Below are 19,864 nucleotides of genomic sequence, written 5' to 3'. Positions count from 1 at the left end.
GGCAAAGGGCTCTCTGTTTGAGGAGAGTCCTTCTAGAAAGGTCAGGTAGTAGTTGCACCGGGGTTTCCTGAAATAAGATTTGATCTGCAGTGCGGGACTTGTTCATGATAGTTTCTTTCAGTTGGTAGCGATGAACCTGGCATATTTCATCACGTGGCCAATCATTAGGAGAAGGACGGGCTTGCAACGCCCGGTGGGCTCTGTCATGTTCCAGTGGAGTCTCATCTGGAACCTCCAATACAGAGTTGAAAAGAGAGTGGAGCACTGAAGGCTGCTGGCCCGATTGTACCGCTTTTGGAAGCCCGCGAATGCGGATGTTGTTCTTTCTGCCCCTGTTCTCTGCGTCCAGTTGGTCTAAAAGGTATTGGAGCTGGAAGGAGTGTGCGGCAAGGGTTACAGAATGGGCTTCTACTTGGTCCTGAATAGTGGCCTGAGTGGCTTCCGCGGCTGTAGCTCTGGCTTGTAGATGCTGGACCTCTCCCCTCAGAACCGTTATCTCAGTGTCACACTTGAGGAGGGAAAGTGTGTAAAAGTCTCTTGGAAGAGTCTGTGGACCCTCTGGACCACCGCGGGAGGGGGCATGAGACCCGCGGTGGCAGCCGAGGTAGTACAGCAGGAAAATGTCCAAACCTGAGATGACAGCAGGAAACACGGAGGAATACTGGTAATGCTGGCACACAGAGGAACACTGGTGATGTTGGCACAGACAGTAGATTCCGCTGGACAGGAACCCTGGAAGGCACAGCAGGACAGGAACCCTGGAAGGCACAGCAGGACAGGAACCCTGGAAGGCAAAGCAGGTCACAGCAATTGTAGCAACACAGAGGATCGCTGGTAACGCTGGAACACAGGGAACTCAGGAGGGCTTTCTCTTAGCAGGAATGATGCTGAAGATTCGACGGGGAGTGAAGGGGGATGCTGGATTATAAGGACGAGCCGGATTAGCATGAGCCAATCAGGAGGACACTGGCCCTTTAAGTCTTAAAGAGCTGGTGCGCGCACGCCCTAGCAGTGGGAGCGCGCGTCCTAGCAGGAGTACAGCCAGGAGCGTGGAGAGGTGAGTCAAGGCCGGGGATCGGGACAGCGGCAGCGGGGACCGCGACACATAGAGGGGCACGGGTGTGCATCTGTGACACTCAGCACTGTAGGATTGTTCAAGGTGAGACACATAGCAATTCATGTCTTCTTTAGTCGGTATAGCCTTCAAATGTGCTTTAAAGGAAACCTACCATTTCAAATGGTAGGTGTAAGCTGTGAACACTGAGCACCAGCTCAGGGTGAGCTGGTGCCGGTGCTTAGTTTCGTTAGTGTTAAAACCGCGGTATCGCGGTTTTAACACTTTTTAAACTTTATAGCAGAAGCTGCTATACCGATACCGCGGTTTTAACACTAACGAAACTAAGCACCGGCACCAGCTCACCCTGAGCTGGTGCTCGGTGTTTACAGCTTACACCGACCATTTGAAATGGTAGGTTTCCTTTAAGCGTGCTCAGATCCGCCAGACCCTCCAGAACTTGAGCGAGTAGGAATGATTGGTGGCTATCAGGCACAGGATACATTGGCGTGGAGGAGGATCTTGGGCCCACAGGGCTGAAGGCCAATGAGTGTGCAAGGTGCCTATCTCAGGTGTCTGAATGGCCACAAATACCGTGGGGACAAAGCTGGGGAATGCAGCATACGAGGTTGAGCTACAGCATCCCAAGAGATGAGTGGGTGTGGCTGATGAAAATAAGGGAAGAGAGGAGTAGTTACCCATTCCTCCAAGTCCCATTTGCTGAACCGGAGACCGTGACAGTGGTTGTGGATCCGGGGCATCGCTGGGCTGCGAAATGTCCCATGCATGTGTGGTTTTCTGAGGGGCAGCTAGAGACGTGGCGCCCATATCCTGTGGGGGAGCTCCAGCCTGGGGAGTGTGAGATCCATGTTGAAGCGGTAGGCAATGTCGGTTGGGAGGCCCCCAAGTCTGTCCCCACTGTTGTTCTGGCTTTGGGGTGTGTGGTGAGGTCAGACATGAGGCCTGTTCCATCTAATTCAGGGGGCCCCCGATAAAGAAGACTTGATGCATCTCAGCCACCACCTGCAGAGAGCGCGAGGGAGTGGCTGTGGGCATGCTGGGTGCCGGATGAGTCGGGGGCCAAGGCCTCCTGCCAGTCCCTTGAACCAGGCACAGGTACTGAGCCTGGGTGTCCGGGAAGGGGGTTCTGACCTGAATTGCCGCCTGCTAAGTCGCCCAGGCTCTCGTCCAGCCCTGATCCTGACCTGTCTACATTCTCCACAGGGAAAGTCTGGTGCGACTGCGGAGCGAGGACCCCTCCAGTGTTTGTGATTCTATCTAAGGCGCAGTCTGCTTTCTCCTCCAGGGAGGGAAGCAGAGACAGAGAAGGAGCACCACGAGTCGGAGCTCTGGAGTTGGCCACTAAGTGAGGTGCTGAGGCTTCATGCAATCTCCTGAGGAGGCTCCGGTGATCTCAGAAGAATTGTCTGCCTCATGGGAGACGTCGCTGCGGAGACCGGGTCTAGTGGAGACCCGAGGCTGGGGTTTTGCGGGGTTCTGCGGGGTCCCCCTCTTCTTTGGACCCATAAGTGAAGGAGTGATGGGTGATGGGTGCTGGTTGCTGCGTAGGGCACTGTGGGACCTAAAACAGAGCGGGAGCTAGTGTACAGCACGTCTGCTCTCCTCCATAGCTAGGCCACTCCGTCGAAGTCCAGGATTTTAGCTCGATTTATAGCATTTGAGATATTCCCACTCAATGCAGCACAGTGATTCCCTCTTGAGTTACTGTAGGAGTATTCAAACAGGTGCCTACAACAGCAGTGACTAATAGCTGGAGGGAGGGACTGTGCTTTACAGTGCACCTAAGGGCTCTCACTCCAGCTTCAAACTTTACATTTTCCACAGTCCTGTTGCTGCTAACTATATACACAATGTAAGTTTTTGTAGTTTAGTAGGTAGCATTTTCACCTCACTAACTAAACACAGAAAGTATGATTCCACAGATCGCCGGGGCCAATACCTAACACTATCTGCAACTTTAATTTGTCAACATTTCTGATGGATCTCTGTAACAGTTAAAAGTGCATAAGTGAAGTGTGAAGTGTGTATACTTTCTAAAAAACTTTTCCTAACACAGACAAGTTAATCCTGGCCTTCACGTGTAATGATTTCTATAAATTATGTATCCAATTTCCATCTTCACATTGATCCCATAATCCCCAGTAAAAAATAAACAAAAATTCTTATCTTGCAAAAAGTGGAGATTTTTTTAAATACTCAGCATGGAAATTCCCTAATTACAGTCGGATGTGACATGTTTGTAAAGTTGCAGTAAAGATGTAGGAAGCTATTGCTTTATTGCTTCATTTCACCAGGAGCGGAAGTTTTGATACTTCCCTAAATTGTAACTAATCTTTACTTTTTAGATTGAATGCTGACACCTAACAAATTCTACAATATGTTATCACATTCTCCGCTTTTCAGCGGTGTAAGGGGGTGCCATTGCATCCAGGATGTTGTATGGGATTAGGCCGTGTACCCTAGTCAGCTATATATTTATTAGGCCTTATGCCCCCAAACATGTTTTGGTGTTGAGTACTGGCTGGTTTTTCAATGGCTAGGAAAAGTCCCAATTGCTTTCTGTGGGCTTATGCAGACAGCCGTGCATTCCTTGTCGCCTTAGGCTTAATGCACTTTGCATGACGCAAACAAGAGAACATTATCCCTTGTTTGTGGTCCACAACAATAGAAGAAGACTGCCCCAACCATAGTTTACCTACATATAGGACATGCTCTATGATTTGCGGTAAGGCCCGTTGACTTACATTCATTCAAGTGTATAAAGCCTTAGGCTGCATTCACACTACCGCAAGGGGGACTTATATACGGCCGTCGTATATATACGGCCGACTTATATACGCCCGATATATGTCCCCCATAGACGGCAATGGGTGCGCGGCTCCCTACGGGACCGGTACGGTGCAGCACACCCCACTCCGTACCCCGTGAAAAAATAGGACATGTGCTACGGTACGGCGGGCACCGGTCGTGTGAATTCAGCTTTAGTCTGTTGATATGCTAAGTTTCTATGATGATGTGTTGGTTGTCCTTTCATGAATCAATGATTTATTTGTTTGTGTATATTTTTCATTTTACAGAATAAACAAAAAGAAAGCTTGAGCGATGAAGGTAAGTGACCTGCACCGATGGACAAGTAACTCATAAATACCAATAGGATGATTTCTTTCAGTTGTAATGGAATTCAGGAAGTTACTGGGCGTAATTTATCATTAGATCAGTGCCTTATGACACTTCTATATCTGTCTTTAAAGGAAACCTACCACTTGTAGTGGCAGGTTTCCGATGGCAATACCGAGCACCAGCTCAGGGTGAGCTGGTGCCGGAGCTTATTTTAGTTAGTGTTTTAAACCGCGGTATTGAAGTTAGATGTAAGTTAAATGTAAGTCAGGGAGGCGGAGAGTTTAACATTGAAGTCAAGCTCTCCCTACCTCTGAATACCTCCTCCCATATGATTGACATCATGGAAAGGACTTCAGGAGATCTGATCAATGATGTCTAGAAGCAGCTCAGTTGCTTGACAACATACTGCTGTGGTCTATTAGGCCAATTTCTGATGACTGGTTCCCTTTAAAGACTCCTGATCTATGACAGGCCCTCAATGTAAATCAGTCATATATTTGGCACACTTTTTTTTGTTAGTCATTTCGCTAAACCCACATAGCAGACAAGTGTCTAAAATAACTACAAAAATGTGAGGTTATGTGACATATATGCCACTTTTTCAGCACAAATTCTTATTACTTATCTTTTAGTATTTAGGCTTAGCGCGCGTTCAAACCTGTGTTTACAAATGTAGCGCTAGCATCCTGGAGTGGGCCACGGCCCGATCGCATGTGGGTTTCCATATAATTGCATGTCATTGTTAACCAGCATCCAGTGTCTTCCATTTACACCATGCAAGACAATATTTCAATGTCTGTTTGCTCATAGGCAATGATCCTGTTATCCTCGTGGCCTTATACGATTATGATGCCGTACACCCAGATGATCTTATGTTTCAGAAAGGAGATCATTTACAGCTACTTGAAGAGTAAGTAACAGAAGACAATTCAAACTACATTGAAAGGCAGGAAATGCATAGAAAAGATGAGCAATATATATTAATACTCTGGGACAGAATATTTTATGAACACTACAGGCTTTTCATATGTGGCTATGTTTCTGCCCACATACTCATTATAAGTGGAATATTTTTCTGCGGTGATATACAGTATACTGCAACAGCATTATTGACTGACTTAATAGGGAAGCTGAACAGTGCCACCTGGTGTTCAGTACCATTAAAGTAAATACCTGAACTTAGGATGCATTCACATGAGGGTCAGGGCAACGTATATTTGGCCTGATATATGTCCCCCTTAGTCGGCCCGGGCTCACCATCTATGCTTACTGTTCCAAGCTGTGGCCACAAAAAAGATTCTTTGAGAACTGCCGCAGCAAGGTCAGGGATGAACCAAGCAAGTCTGCTGCCTGAGGGAGGAGGGAGTGGAGAGGGAGCTGAGGGCAGAGGAAGCGGGGGAATTTGGATGGGAGGTGGGGGGGGGGGTATGCGGTGTGGGAGCCCGGAGCAGACTGCACTTTGGGCAGGGGGATGTGGCGGCCGGCAGGTAAAAGGATGTGCCGGCTGGTGGGAAAGAGGATGTGCCATCCGGCATGCAGGGAGTTGTGCCGGCCTGAGCGGCAGCATGGGCGGTCGGGCTACTGGCAGCATAGATGAACAGACTCACGACGCCGCCCCCTCGTCCAGCAGTTGGCGAGAGGCCTGAGGCGAAATTCTCAACTCGCCTCATGGCAGGTGCGCCCCTGAGCATGGTGTCTCAGTGGTTAGCACTACAGCCTTGCAGCACTGGGGTCCTGGGTTCAAGTCACATCCAGGTCAACATCTGTGAAGAGTTTGTATGTTCTCTCTGTGATTGCGAGCCCCATGGGGACAGGGACCAATTTGTCAAGCTCTGTGTAGCGCTACGTAATCTGTAGGCACTATATAAATAAAGAATTATTATTATTTTCTTTCAAGAGGAGGCATCCTTGCGGGTATATGTCCATGTGAATTTAGCCTAATTATGTAATATAGCAAGCACTACTCCTGCATAGATAATAAATCTTTATTTCACACTGGGTGTGAATTTCCTGCTCAAAAGAGCTTAGAATCAATGAGAAGGACGAGGGTCACGGAAGGAATAAGAGCTTGTACAATGGCCCAGCCATTCTTTATAAGGGATCAGAATAATTACATAAAATACGGTAATTAAATAAATGCTATTGTGCAACAGACATGTTTATCATAATCCCTTCTTATATTGCTATAGGTATGGAGAATGGTGGAGAGCCCGTTTGACCCGTACAGGGCAAGAGGGTTATATCCCGAGCAATTACGTGGGACGGGTTAACTCCCTGGAGTCTGAAGAGTGAGTATACTATCAACATCTTTGACTCCCACAAAGTTTTCCTTTTGTTCTGCTATAATTACACTGCGTTCCACGGAATTCAAACAAACTTCGAAACAGTGCCACTCCTGTCCTTAGTTTTGAATCTATAAGCTGAGGCCACATTTTAGGAACTACACTCCTCAAGGATTTTATCAAGGGGTATAGTGGTGATTTTGACTTCAGGAGGCCATTTTATATTGGTAAGCCCTCTCTGCTTACTTTTTATTAACGCTTTCTCTAGGGTATTAAAAAAAATCAATTCTGTTTTTAGAATTTTAACATTATGGGGCACATTTACTAAGAACAATGCAAACTGCACTATATGCAGTTTGCCTGTGTACAGTGCAGGGTGCGCCAAATTCAGGATCTCTGGTGCACGTTCTTCATGAATCTGGGGCCCTCTGCACTGCTCCGGCAGAGTGCACTACTTTTTTTTGGTGCATCTTTAACATGGGGCGTGCAACACAATTCTGTCAGTCTTTGCATGTTAAATCTACTGCATGCTCTGAAAGAGCATCAGAACGTGCCCTTCTATGCAGAAATTTGTGTTGAATGAAGAATAATGCAGTGCGGATTGCACTAGAAAGAATGTGCAAAGTGAGACAGAAAACTGCACGGCCAGAAAGGTGAGTTTACCACAACTTACCAGTACTTTAATTTAATTTACACTTATTTTTTTATAATTTTTTTCACCAGTTTGTGCTGCTATGAGACTTGTTCACAATAATACATAACAAGACACATGGACAGCAGTGTATTACTGTCATCAGCCTACACAAAAGCATATTAATAGAGAAAAGAAAAAAGGCACAGAAAAAGGCGAGGTCTCCTATGATGCTTCCACAACCATAGAAACCCGTTAATGTTAAAAATATTATGCATAAAATGTCATCATAACGTGTACATGCATGTAAATCTTTCTCTTTTGTACATATAAGCATAGGCTGACACAGGCAGCCTCATACAGGGTCAGACTAGGGTCCCTTGGGCCCACCAGTGAAAGTGATTCTGGGGGCCCATCAAATGCTATATGAAAATTTTATCTGTACATTCTTAGGATGCATTCACGCAATGTGTTTTTATTCTTTGAAACACACAGCAAATACATCAAAAAAACACATCAGTATTAATGATGATAAAAATGTATTTTAAATAGCATTTTTCTGTTTGCAATGGGGCAGATTTACTTACACGGTCCATTTGCGATCCAGCGGCGCGTTCTTTGTGGAGGATTCGTGTCTTCCGGTGATTCACTAAGGTAGTTCACCCGATGTCCACTAGCTGAATTCCATCGGAGTGCACAAGCTGGGCCGGGTGCAGGTAAGCGCGTGTCAAGCGACCCTTTTTTTTTTTTAAATGCAGCGGTTTTTCCAAATCCGTTCGGTTTTCGTATGACCACGCCCCCCGATTTCCGTCATGTGCACGCCGGCGCTGATGCGCCACAATACTATCGCGTGCGCAAAAAACCCGGGGCAATTCAGGGAAAATTGGCGCAAAACGGAAACATTCGAGTAACCCGCTGGAAAAAATGCGATTCGGGCCCCCAATGTGTTTAAAAACGCAATGCAAAAGCATTGTGTGAGGGCAACTTATGGCCAAATTGGATCAAGTTGTGTTTTAAAATGCATCTGGAGAATCCCCTTTCCTGAATGCAGATATGTTTAGAGTAAAATGCTTGGGTTTGGTAAGCAGCAACAAGTGTTTTGCCGTATCAAAAAAAAAAAGCATTTGAATTGCATTTTAAACTGCAAATTAAACACATCGGGGCTTATTTTCTAATGGTCCACGGATCGCATTTCCGTCTGTCTTATCAACAGTTTCGGGGATTGCACAGCTGGGACAACTATTTAAAAGGGGATTGTTTAGCACGCAATCGGATTTTGGCGCAACTGCGCTGGTTTTCATTTGACAGAAATTGGGTGGCAGGCCATTGGACGATCCAACTGATTCGGACTGAGCGCGGGATTTAACTTCAAAATTGGGTCGCAAGACAATGCACTTACATGTACCAGGAAGAAGATGGTTAACTCTGGCGGACCTAAGCGGAGAAGCGACACATGCAGGATATCGGGAGCACAATCTTAGTGAATCGTGGCACAGTGCATTATCGTCGGAACAATGCACTTCGGGTGAACTCCTCGGACAGGTAAGTTAATGTGCTCCATCATGTGAACATGGATGTACGGTCCAGCAATAGGTAGGACCTCTTATTAAAATCAATCTGTTCCTCTGCCATTCCCCCCTAATATTGTGGCCCCTCATCTCTCCCTAATATTATGACCCCTTACCGCCCCTCATATTGTGGCCCCACATTTCCCTCTCCTATTGTGGCCTCGAGACTCTCCCCTATATTGTGGCATCTCTCATCTCCCGCTTACGTTGTGGCTTCTTGTCTCCGCCTCATATTGTAACCCTTTCTCTCCACCTCATATTGTGGCCTATTGGCACTCCTTAAAGGGAACCTGTCACCGCTGTTTCAAAAAAATGAAACTAAGACAGGTTCCCATACAGCCCTTTAGTCCTAAGGGCACCCATTTATCAACTAACACTGGTGATGCATAGAAAAGCAAAAAATCACATTTTATTCTGTACCTGGTAACCAGGGAGAACCCAGCGAGTCCACGTGGGAGGATCACCGCGGCTCGAGTCCTCGCCCTCCTCTGTGCACATCAGCCAGCGCACACCTCCTGTATGATTTTTCCTACATCGCACAGCCGAGTTCCCACGCATGCGCACTGGCTGCTCTCAGCTGTGTCACTGCTTATCAGCGAGCAGGAAGCCAGGGAGCTGCGTGACGTAGGAAAGATGGAGGCGTGCGCTGGCTTATGTGCACAGAGGAGGGCGAGGACTCGAGCCGCGGTGATCCTCCCACGTGGACTCGCTGGGTTCTCCCTGGTTACCAGGTACAGAATAAAATGTGATTTTTTGCTTTTCTATGCATTTCCCTTTAAGAAATGTCCATTTAAGAATTCTTTCTTTTAGATGGAATCTCTTCTGTATGAGTCAAGTTTAGATGCTGCATTGGCGGTTCACACCAGACACCTCTATCTCTGCTTCTATAGTATCTAGAAACATACTTATGGTGTCATATAAAAGAAAACAATCTCTTCTTCCAGATCCCATCAGGCTTATGGTTCTGTGTATCAAATAACTAGATTCAATCCAGTTTTTTCCAGTTTTTGGAATGGCAATTTATGGGAATTTTTCTGCTGTAGGATCATGAACAAAGTAAAGTTCATGTTGCCCTGACCTTTTGCAAGTCTTCAAATTTAAATTTCAAAGTTGGTGAATTATTCTAAATATTTTGTTTTCACAGTTGGTATTTCAAGGGAGTTGGAAGAAAAGAGGCAGAGCGTCAACTTTTATCCTCTGAGAACCAGGCTGGTGCATTCATGATTAGGGACAGTGAGACCATGAAAGGTGAGTTGTGAAGCTATACAAGATATATGGAATGGTTTTAGGAAAGCTACTATTTGCTTTTATGCATTATGGACCAAACATACCTTGAGAATGGTGTAGCTACACTGATGCAGAAACATATCTTGTTTAATACTTAAACTGAGTGGTTTTGCTGAAAAACAATTATAAAATAATGACAATGAGGGTCTGTCGCTCCTGTGGCTGGCCCAGGCGGTCTCTTCTTACCTTAATTATGCATTGTCATGCCCCTCATAAGCTGAGAATACGTAATCACTGTGTTGTGCCTGACAGGCAGAAGTAATCAATCGCTGCACCAACTCAGCTGCTATGTCCGGCAGCCAGTCTGCATCCAGCTTTCCTAGGGTCTTGAATTTTATTATTGTTTTTTCAGCAAAACCACTCGGTTCAGGGATTAAATAAGAAATGTTTCTGCATCAGTGTAGCTACAGCATTCTCAAGGCATGTTTGGTTCACAATGCATCGAAAAAAGGTAGATTTCCTTCAAGGCTAGCCTCTTTAATATGAACTGAACTGAAAGGGTGATATTTATTAGGACTTGTATGTCAGTTATCTGGCATAAAAGCCCTAGAATAATTGCAATTACTAGTGCACTCTCAGTTATTCTGATTATTTCCCCCTTTACACCAGGGAAGGGGGCACTGCTGGTGGCAGAGGGGCAACACCTGTGTACTCTCTATAGGCTGTGAACAATCATGCCTGAATGTTCACAGGTTATGGTGAACCAGCGCAAGACGCCCAATACATCAGGAGGTCGGAGCTTTCTAATGTATCCGTTGGCGGGGGACTTCATCATAGGACAGTGCATGAGCATCGCCGTGTGATAAATGTCCCCCAGTATGTGGATAAAGAAGTTTTAAGTTCAGGCCAGAAAATCCTTCAGACACAGTGTAGAAGCACTGAAATAATTGCAAATGCTAGCTTATTGCTTGCACTTGTGATTATTTCCCCCGATCCACCATCTTCGCGCCAGTGGGGCATGAATGGGCGTGAAAGGGGGGCGCAACAGGAGCGGGGATAACGCGGCCAGCCAGGTGTGAGCCGGGGCGTTACAGTCCCCACGCCTGCGCACTCGCTGCAGCCAACGATGTATCGGGCAGCGGCGGGGATATCACGAGCAATGTCATACAATAAATAACCCGCGTAGTATTGATATCAAAGAGGGTGAATTTGATTTCATAGCTGTGATCCTAAACCATGGTATATTTCATAATTGCTCATAACTTGTTGCACAAATACCAGCTGCCAATTGGCAAGTGAATTTTGTGAGTTCCAGAAAAATGTTGACTTTTCGAAATTGCATTGACTTTTACAGTACCATTAGAGGGTAGTGCATGTGCATTTAGATGTGCTCCTTTATGCTTCATAGTTACTTCTCTAATCATTATTTTTTAGGTTGTTACTCACTTTCCGTCAGAGACTACAACTCTCAGTCTGGAAACATGGTGAAGCATTACAAGATCCGTAGTCTGGATAATGGAGGATTCTATGTCTCTCCTCGAAAAACCTTCACTTCTCTACAGGAACTGGTCAGCTACTATAAAAGTGAGACAAGCACCGTTTAGTTAACTCTTTAATGACCAAGGTGTTTTGGCCCTTATATGAATGGATGCTTTTTACCTATCTTGCATTTAAAAAGGGTTTTCTGGCCTTAAAATATGATCATCTACTGAATAATTTTTGCGAAACTGGAAAACCCTTGTAAAAACTTTTTTCTCCAGGTCATCCAAACAATGTTAAGATGTAGATTTTTTTTTTTTGCATATGAATTTTGCATGAAACGTAATTTTGTTTTATTTAGAAGTTTGGAACTGGAACATCCATTGGAGCCCAAGTTGCAAGGGAAAACAGCCCAGTACATTGACATTGGTCACTGTCAGAGCTGTTCTGGTTCTGCTTAGATGTGATTGTGAGGAGGGGTCAGCATTCATTTTATCGCCAGGTCCATTAGAAGAAGCAGCTGCCTCTGTTTTGTACATAGCACTGATAAATTACGATATAGATTGATAAATTGTATATATCCCCGATGATAACACAAAGCCACCAGGCAAATGGGCTGAATATGAAGAAGATGAGGTAGTCCCATCTTATGTAAATAGGAATATATATATATATTTATATACACAGCTGACTCCGCATTAAGGGTGAAGTGGAAGAAGCGAAGCCTCATTCCTATCATGTATCTGGGGGACGACATGGAGAGAGGCAAAGGCCACCTGGCCACCTATGTTGCATTTGCAAGAGCTGAACCCTTAGACCACCTGTACACAATGCATATTAAGAACAGATTTTTTTGCTCTAAATTGTAGATTTCCACTGTTTAGTAAAATAACAATCCAGCTAAGGCATTTTGGCTGAAGTAATTTTCACACATGATGTGGAAAATAAGTAGCATGTGACATTTCAGCAGTAGATACAAGTTGATTGTGTGCATTTTTTTAACATGAAAGTTTATGGGCGAATGAAAATCTGCATCTAATCTTCAACAAACTGTGTTTTGAAGCAGAATTATTCTGAAAATGCTGTTGGGTTAAAGGTTAAAAAAGAAAAATAACTGCATGAAATAGCTTTTGAGTAGTAAATAGTTAATGGCACAGGCCTTATTGGAAATTTCTGTTCATTTTAGTTGAAAAGGGTCTTTAAGATATTAACCAATTGAGGAAAGTTTCAGGATTTGTGTCTGTTTGTCAGGTAACATGGATGGCTTGTGTCAGTATCTCACCGTAGCCTGTAAGACAGCTCGTCCACAGAAACCCTGGGAGAAGGACGCTTGGGAGGTTTCAAGAGATTCACTGAAACTCGAAAAGAAACTTGGAGCTGGACAGTTTGGAGATGTTTGGTTGGGTAAGTGCCCTAAACACAGCATGCTACATGAGAGGATTACAAGCCTCTATAAATTTGATAAAAATGTATACTGTGGCTTAGCACACACTATAGAGCAGGGGTGGTGAACCTATGGTACAGGCACCCAGGCCTCTTCCTGCAGTCCCAGGCAGCCCAGGACGTCCCACGTTCGTTGCTATTTTGAAGTGACTGGAACTGCAGGAGTAATGAAGATGTGTGGACAGAGCCGAATTAACATTGAAGCTCCTGCTGTGAGCACTGTGCTTCTACCTGTTCAGGGGACCCTAGAGAGAAGCTACAATAATAATCTGAATTTCTCCTCCTTCTTTCTACTATATTGGTGCCCTCAGGATACCAATACAATTGAAACCTGTGACAGAGCAGGGAGCAATAAGTTACTGCTGAAATTGCTGAATTGGCTTTTGTGAAAAATATGTGGGTTTTGGTTGTAGTTTGGGCACTTGGTCTCTAAAAGGTCCGCCATCACTGCTATAGAGTATCACACATGATAGGTTTAGGATTTGGTATAAAAAGAAAAGGAAGGTGACAAAAATTGCACATTATAGACCAAAGTTAGAGGGACAGTCGGAATATTTATGACATATTATTATTTGATATGTGTAGGTCACTCTGTTAAGGGGCCACTGCAGCGTATCCATCTTGAGAAGCAGTATACATGGACCCATTTAGCATCATGAGAGAATACAATGGATCTGTAGGCATGCTGCCTTCAAGTTAAACTCTGAATTCAGCTTCATATGTGGTATTTTAAAGTCAACAAACGTATAGATCAGGGGTAGGGAACCTATGAATCGGGAGCCAGATGTGGCTCTTTTGATGGCTGCATCTGGCTCGCAGACAAATCATTGATTAATAGCGATGGGCAGTGTGTACATCTAAGACACACACAGTGATGATCACTGGATGCAGGAAGGGATGTTACCGGTTAGGTGATAGCTCCTGTGAGTAGAGTAGAGCAGCATCCACTCCTCTGTATCAACCAGGCACCACTTCAAAGTAACAATGGCAGCTGTGCCTGGGTCATAGAGAAGAGCGCGGGAGAAATGAGAAGCCGCTGAAAGGAGAGCAGGTAGGTGAGTATTCCTTTTTTTTTTTTTGCTGTGACTACCTATCTACTGGGGACAAATATGTACTGGCACTACCTATCTACTGAGAGGCATGTGCTGTGACTACCTATCTAATGGGGCCTGGGGGACTGTGGTGGGGCTACCTGTCTACTGAGAGGTATTTACTGTGGCTACCTATCTACTGGGGGCATGTAATACAAAAAGTAGAGTTCAGGTCCGCACAGCTTTATGGAACCCTTAATGAGGGGGGTGCAAAGCCCACCAAGGTCCTGGCTTGGTCCTTACGCAGATACAAATTGGAAAAAGCGAACAGCACTCCAAAGGTAAAATTCAAAAGTCGGGGATCTTTATTGAGGCAAGTGGCACCGAAATGTTGCCACTTGCCTCAATAAAGATCACCAACTTTTGAATTCTACCTTTGGAGTGCTGCTCGCTTTTTCCAATTTGTACTGGGGGCATGTGCTATGACTACCTATCTACCTTGGGCATGTGCTGTGGCTACCTATCTATTTGGGAGTAAGTGCTGTGGCTACCTATCTACTGGAGGGTCATGTGCTGTGGCTACCTATGTAATGAGGGCATGTGCCTGGGCTACCTTTCTACTGGGGGGCATGTGCCGTGGTTACCAATATACTGGGGGGCATGTGCTGTGGCTACCTATCTACTTGGGGGCATGTGCTGGACCTACCTGTCTATTTGGGTGCTGTGGCTACAAATATACTGGGGGCATTGCTGGGGCTACCTATCTACTGGGGGCATGTACTAGAACTACCTATCAACTGGGGGGCATGTTCTTTGGCTACCTGTTTACTGAGGGCCATGTGATGTGGCTACCTATCTACTGGGGGGCATGTACTGGGGCTACCTATCTATTTGGGGGCATGTACTGTGGCTACCTGTTTACTGGGGGCCCTGTGATGTGGATACCTCTTTCCTGGGGGCACGCACTGGGGCTACCTATCTACTGGGGGGGGATGTGCTGGGGCTACCTTTCTACTGGGGGGGGGCATGTGCTGGGGCTACCTTTCTACTGGGGGGCATGTGCTTTGGCTACCTTTCTACTGTGGGGCATGTGCTGTGTCTACCTATTTACTGGGGGCCATGTACTGGGGCTACCTATCTACTAGAGGGGAATTGCTGTGAATACCTATCTACTGGGAGGCATGTGCATATTGTATGGCTCACACAGAATTACATTTTAAAATATGTGGTGTTCATGGCTCTCTCAGCCAAAAAGGTTCCTGGCCCTTGCTATAGATCCATGTAATTGTCACATAAGTAAGATGCACTTGTTTAGCAGACAATATCACACATGCCAGCTTAGATAGACCATCTTAACATGCTTCATCACACAAAGACCTTGTCTCAGCAGACGGTATCATATACCATACACTACAGTTACTGTATAATCTTGTCATATTTTCCCACATTTCTCTGACTTGCAGCAACATACAATGGACATACACAGGTCGCTGTGAAAACCATGAAGCCAGGTAGTATGTCTCCCGAGGCCTTTCTGGAAGAAGCCAACCTAATGAAGACCTTGCAGCATGACCGTCTTGTTCGTCTTCATGCTGTAGTGACCCAGGAAGAACCCATATATATTATTACTGAATACATGGAGAAAGGCAGCCTCCTAGACTTCCTCAAGAGCCAGGAAGGGAATTATTTGTCACTGCCACAGCTTATTGACTTTTCCGCCCAGGTAAGGCTCATGGACCCAGTCAGTGTGTTCACTTCTCAGGCCATTTGTCATGATTTCTTACATTCCTGCTTTTTACACACACAGATTGCAGAGGGAATGTGGTTCATTGAACAGAAGAATTACATTCATCGGGATCTGAGAGCTGCAAACTGCCTGGTGTCTTCAGCTATGGCATGTAAAATTGCAGACTTTGGGTTGGCTCGAGTGATCGAGGACAGCGAGTATACAGCAAGAGAGGGTAAATATAGGTTGTAACAGGAACTATTTGAACTTCCACAAGTAAGACTACCTACTATTAAGGATCAGTGACTGGCACTTTAATGGGGTCCACTGAGGGGCAACAGAAGAAGGGTTCAGTTATAGGCCGGCATCACACGTGGCGGTTTGCACCCGTTTTTTGGCCGTTTATAAGCAGCCCGTTAAAACACCTGCGTTTTTTACAGACTGCTTAAAGGACACCTGTCAATAGGTCTGTGTCACTTGTCCTGTCACTACTACCTGTTGGAGCAGCTCACTAGGATTCCATCCCAACCTTTATCTAGTCAATTCATTCATTAATCATTATAAAATCATCTATTCTTTATTATGCAAATGAGGCTGCTCACATGGTCAGAGGCAGTGATGTCACCCCTGTTACCCCTCCTATCTCCTCCCCCTGCTCATGTCTGTGTGTAATGTATAGTAAAGCATTGCTAGTGTGTGTGCTGCATCTGCTGACATGCTGCATCCTCCTAATACACAGAGACACAGACATCAGCTACACAAGTACCTGACATGTTCTGCTATAACATGGCTGCCTGGAGCTGTTGTATCTCTCCTATACACACACAGGCTGCAGGGGGCACCAGCACCAGGAAGCACATCATTATACAGCCTCACATCATTATACAGGCTGTCAGTCATGCACTGGGGGGGTGGCTTTACCTCCCACTCATGAATAAGCTGGACAGCTTGAATATGCTAATGACTCATTGGACATTTCACATGTCATTTGCATACAGCTTTAGGACCTCATTGCTTAGGTTTACAGGCATGTAGAGGGACAATAAAGGGATAGGGGAAATGCTTTCTAATGGCAGTTTATGAAAATATATTTAGTTTATGGGGTTATTTTGCATGACGGGTTCTCTTTAAAAAACGGCCCAAAAACTGGTTCAAAACGCCATGTCTGCCGCCGGCCTTAGGGTACTGTGAGTGGCCTATTAAGCTCAATAATGGTTTTAATGCTGAATTGTAATGTAGTGGGAAAACGATTGCCAGCACTATAAGGCAAGTTTGATTAGTCATGCTTGCTGCATGTGCTTGCTGAAATGAGTCTAGTTATCTTATCAAACTTGCTTGTGTGAAGCCAGCCCAATGGAGCCCAGTAATGGTCATTATAAGAGGGATCCTTCTCAATTATATAATGAAGGTGTTTTAGTGCACACACGATGATTAACTTTAAAAATATGATATAGAGCCAGAATTGCTGTTATCTCCATAATGTAGCTTCACAAGCTGTAGCACTGTGCAGGAGCACTTCCCCCTCCCACTGTGTGAGATTACATCATGCAGAAGGAGAGGGAAGTGCTGAGGGAGACAGTGTAACAGCCTGTGATGCTGCAGCACAGAGGGGCTCTTTTAAAAACACAAGAGCCTTTCTGGCTCATTAACGTCATTTTGAAAGCTTTTTAGAAGGAAAAAGGTCATAGATAATAAATATAAGAAGATTACCACAATCACTGTGTCTGGATCTATGAGCAAGTGTTCCTGGTTTATCAGGATGGATTTTGATGGTAAATTTCCTTATTTCCATTATTTTTCAGGAGCCAAATTTCCCATTAAATGGACAGCACCAGAGGCAGCAAACTACGGTTCCTTCACCATCAAGTCTGATGTCTGGTCATTTGGCATCCTTATGACAGAAATTATTACATATGGAAGGACCCCATATCCAGGTAAGAGCATGATGTTTAACATATGCGGTCATTGAAAGTGGGCATCATGTGGATTGAACTAGGTAATGTTCACTATAAATCAGAGCCAAATGTACAATGCACCTTAGGGTGTGTTCACACATTGCAATTATACTGCAGCAGAACTGAGATGTGGCCTGCTCAATAAATGTGTTTAACTTGTTAAATGAAAAAGCAGCACCTTAAACCACGTAAAAATGATTGCAGATTTTTACAATGTTGTTGTGATACAGCTTTAATTGTATGAACACACTCATAAGACAGACAAAAAAAATCTATTAACACTTAAGTAAAAATGTATTGCTTTTCTTCCAGGAATGTCCAATCTAGAGGTAATCACCGCTCTGGAGCGTGGGTATCGTATGCCATGCCCAGCCAACTGCCCTCAAGAGTTCTATGGCATCATGCTACAGTGCTGGCAACAAAGCCCAGAGCAGCGACCAACCTTCGAATATCTGCAAGGCGTCTTGGAAGATTTTTTTACTGCTACAGAAAGCCAGTACCAGCAGCAGCCATGAAAAATTCCATGTCATCCCTAATGCCACTGATTATTCAGATCTCCCAGCCACATCACTGCAAGTCATCAATAGTGCATTGCACTACTACAGCAGATCTGCTGCCCACCCATTATAGGTTACTGTCTATTAACACGTTTGTGTTGCCTAGATTAACAGTCAGACGACGAATCAATCGTGTTTGCAAAATGTAACAATTATCAATGAAGTATGATTAATAGTTATAAAGGATTTGGATACTTTCCTACCTATTTGTGTAAATGGTGTAGTAGAAACTGATTTGTTTTCTAATTATACTGGTGTAGTAGCCGATGGACACTGAAATAACCAGCGCTATGTATATTGTTCAATTTTGTTCTAGACTGAATTGTTGCTACATTGTGTACACTGCAGACTGAGCCAGCACAGTACATACTGTATGTAGTTCTATGAAGACTGGAGAGGGGATGTAAGAGACTGATAAAGCACTGCATACACAGAATATTATAAACCAGCAGTGTGTACCATGCAGATTGAATTGCTTTTTTAGGCTACATACTTAAATAGCGTGGTATACATTGGAAATTCTGAGGAAGGATTATGTACACTGGAGATAAAGGAGGTCTCCATAGACTGAAGACTGAACCAGCAGTGTGTACAATGGGTGAGCACTGTGTATACCAGGGTGTATTCCATAGACTATGGTGGAACACTGGACATTCGCTAGAGTGAGCATTAGGTACTCAGAGACCTCAGAATACATTGGAGAATTCACCACCTGAATACTGGAGACATGCACAGTCTGTACCAAAAAACCCATCAGCCCTGATTCCACTGGTTATATTCAATCTTTCTTTTCTGGTCCTTAAAAAAGCACTGTGTATACTGAATAATTTTTGCCAGCACTGTCACTGAACAGGGCATGCAGCACTTCATCACTTTCATATTGTAATCAACAAATGTTTTAACAGATATACAAAATCTTTGTTTTCTGTATTGAATACAATGCATACATTTACAGCTCTTTGCACTGTGTGATTATCGCTTGTGGAAGTAATACGTATTGTAACAAGTTGGGTACATGTTAGTCCCTGGGATTACCCTTTTTATTGATTGGATGCTTGGCAATTAAAGAACTCCAACATAGTGGATTATGAGTTACATCTAACATAGTTACTGCATAGCTCCAATTTATGTGAATGCAATTATATAAATTCAGGAATGGGACACTCTTCTTAAGTTATCACCATCACAGAACCCAGCATTGCACAAGGCCATATTTTCAGCATCTCACAAATCCATATGTGATTTGTGAGAAGCAGTTTTCTATTTTGCCTTTGTTTTTAACTTCCCAAATTACAAAAGCCATTCTTTTTTATTTTTCCTTTAAAGTCATAGGAGGGCTTACTATCTGTGGGGCAAGGTTTACCTCCTAGTAGAAGCATTTAAAGTTGTTTACCAAGTTTTCAAGTTATCCCCTATCCTGACACTCCCATATTAGTGAATGACACCCATGTTCTCCGGATTGCTGGGGGGTCCCCTTCTCATGATCAAAGGGGGTCCCAACAGCTGGAGCCTCATGGTCAGTTATCCCCTATCCTGTGGAACATGACAACTTGGTACAACCCCTAAAAATTTTGTGTCTGCTCCATTAGTCTGACGGAGCAACTGAGACCCCCACTGTCAGCAATTTAGGCCCTATCTCGTGGGTAGAGCCTAACTTTTGTTTGTGGGGAAAACCCCTTTGAAGGCTTTGTTTTTACTGGTTTCACACTTGTGGTCCAAATGACTTTCGGTCAGTATGATCACAGGTACTTTGTACAATTGTACTTTGGA

At 44.5% G+C, this 19,864-nt stretch overlaps 1 protein-coding gene across 2 annotated transcripts in view; it reads left to right on the top strand.

Annotated features, from left to right (window-relative positions):
• HCK (HCK proto-oncogene, Src family tyrosine kinase) overlaps positions 1 to 19,048 on the top strand; it is a 39,573-nt gene extending 20,525 nt beyond the window's left edge. For both annotated transcript variants that reach the window (XM_072110743.1, XM_072110742.1), the window contains exons 3-12: positions 4,153 to 4,183; positions 5,006 to 5,105; positions 6,385 to 6,483; positions 9,821 to 9,924; positions 11,338 to 11,487; positions 12,634 to 12,786; positions 15,320 to 15,579; positions 15,664 to 15,817; positions 17,385 to 17,516; positions 17,850 to 19,048. In XM_072110743.1, the coding sequence (XP_071966844.1) occupies positions 4,153 to 4,183; positions 5,006 to 5,105; positions 6,385 to 6,483; positions 9,821 to 9,924; positions 11,338 to 11,487; positions 12,634 to 12,786; positions 15,320 to 15,579; positions 15,664 to 15,817; positions 17,385 to 17,516; positions 17,850 to 18,052 (1,386 nt within the window). In that variant the 3' untranslated portion in view covers positions 18,053 to 19,048. The remainder of the gene's footprint in view (positions 1 to 4,152; positions 4,184 to 5,005; positions 5,106 to 6,384; positions 6,484 to 9,820; positions 9,925 to 11,337; positions 11,488 to 12,633; positions 12,787 to 15,319; positions 15,580 to 15,663; positions 15,818 to 17,384; positions 17,517 to 17,849) is intronic.
• Positions 19,049 to 19,864: the final 816 nt, after the last annotated feature.

Source organism: Engystomops pustulosus, chromosome 6 (genome assembly GCF_040894005.1).
Source record: "Engystomops pustulosus chromosome 6, aEngPut4.maternal, whole genome shotgun sequence".
Taxonomy (NCBI): Eukaryota; Metazoa; Chordata; class Amphibia; order Anura; family Leptodactylidae; genus Engystomops; species Engystomops pustulosus.
Note: the sequence above shows the minus strand (reverse complement) of the source record. Positions and strands in the feature narration are given on the sequence as shown.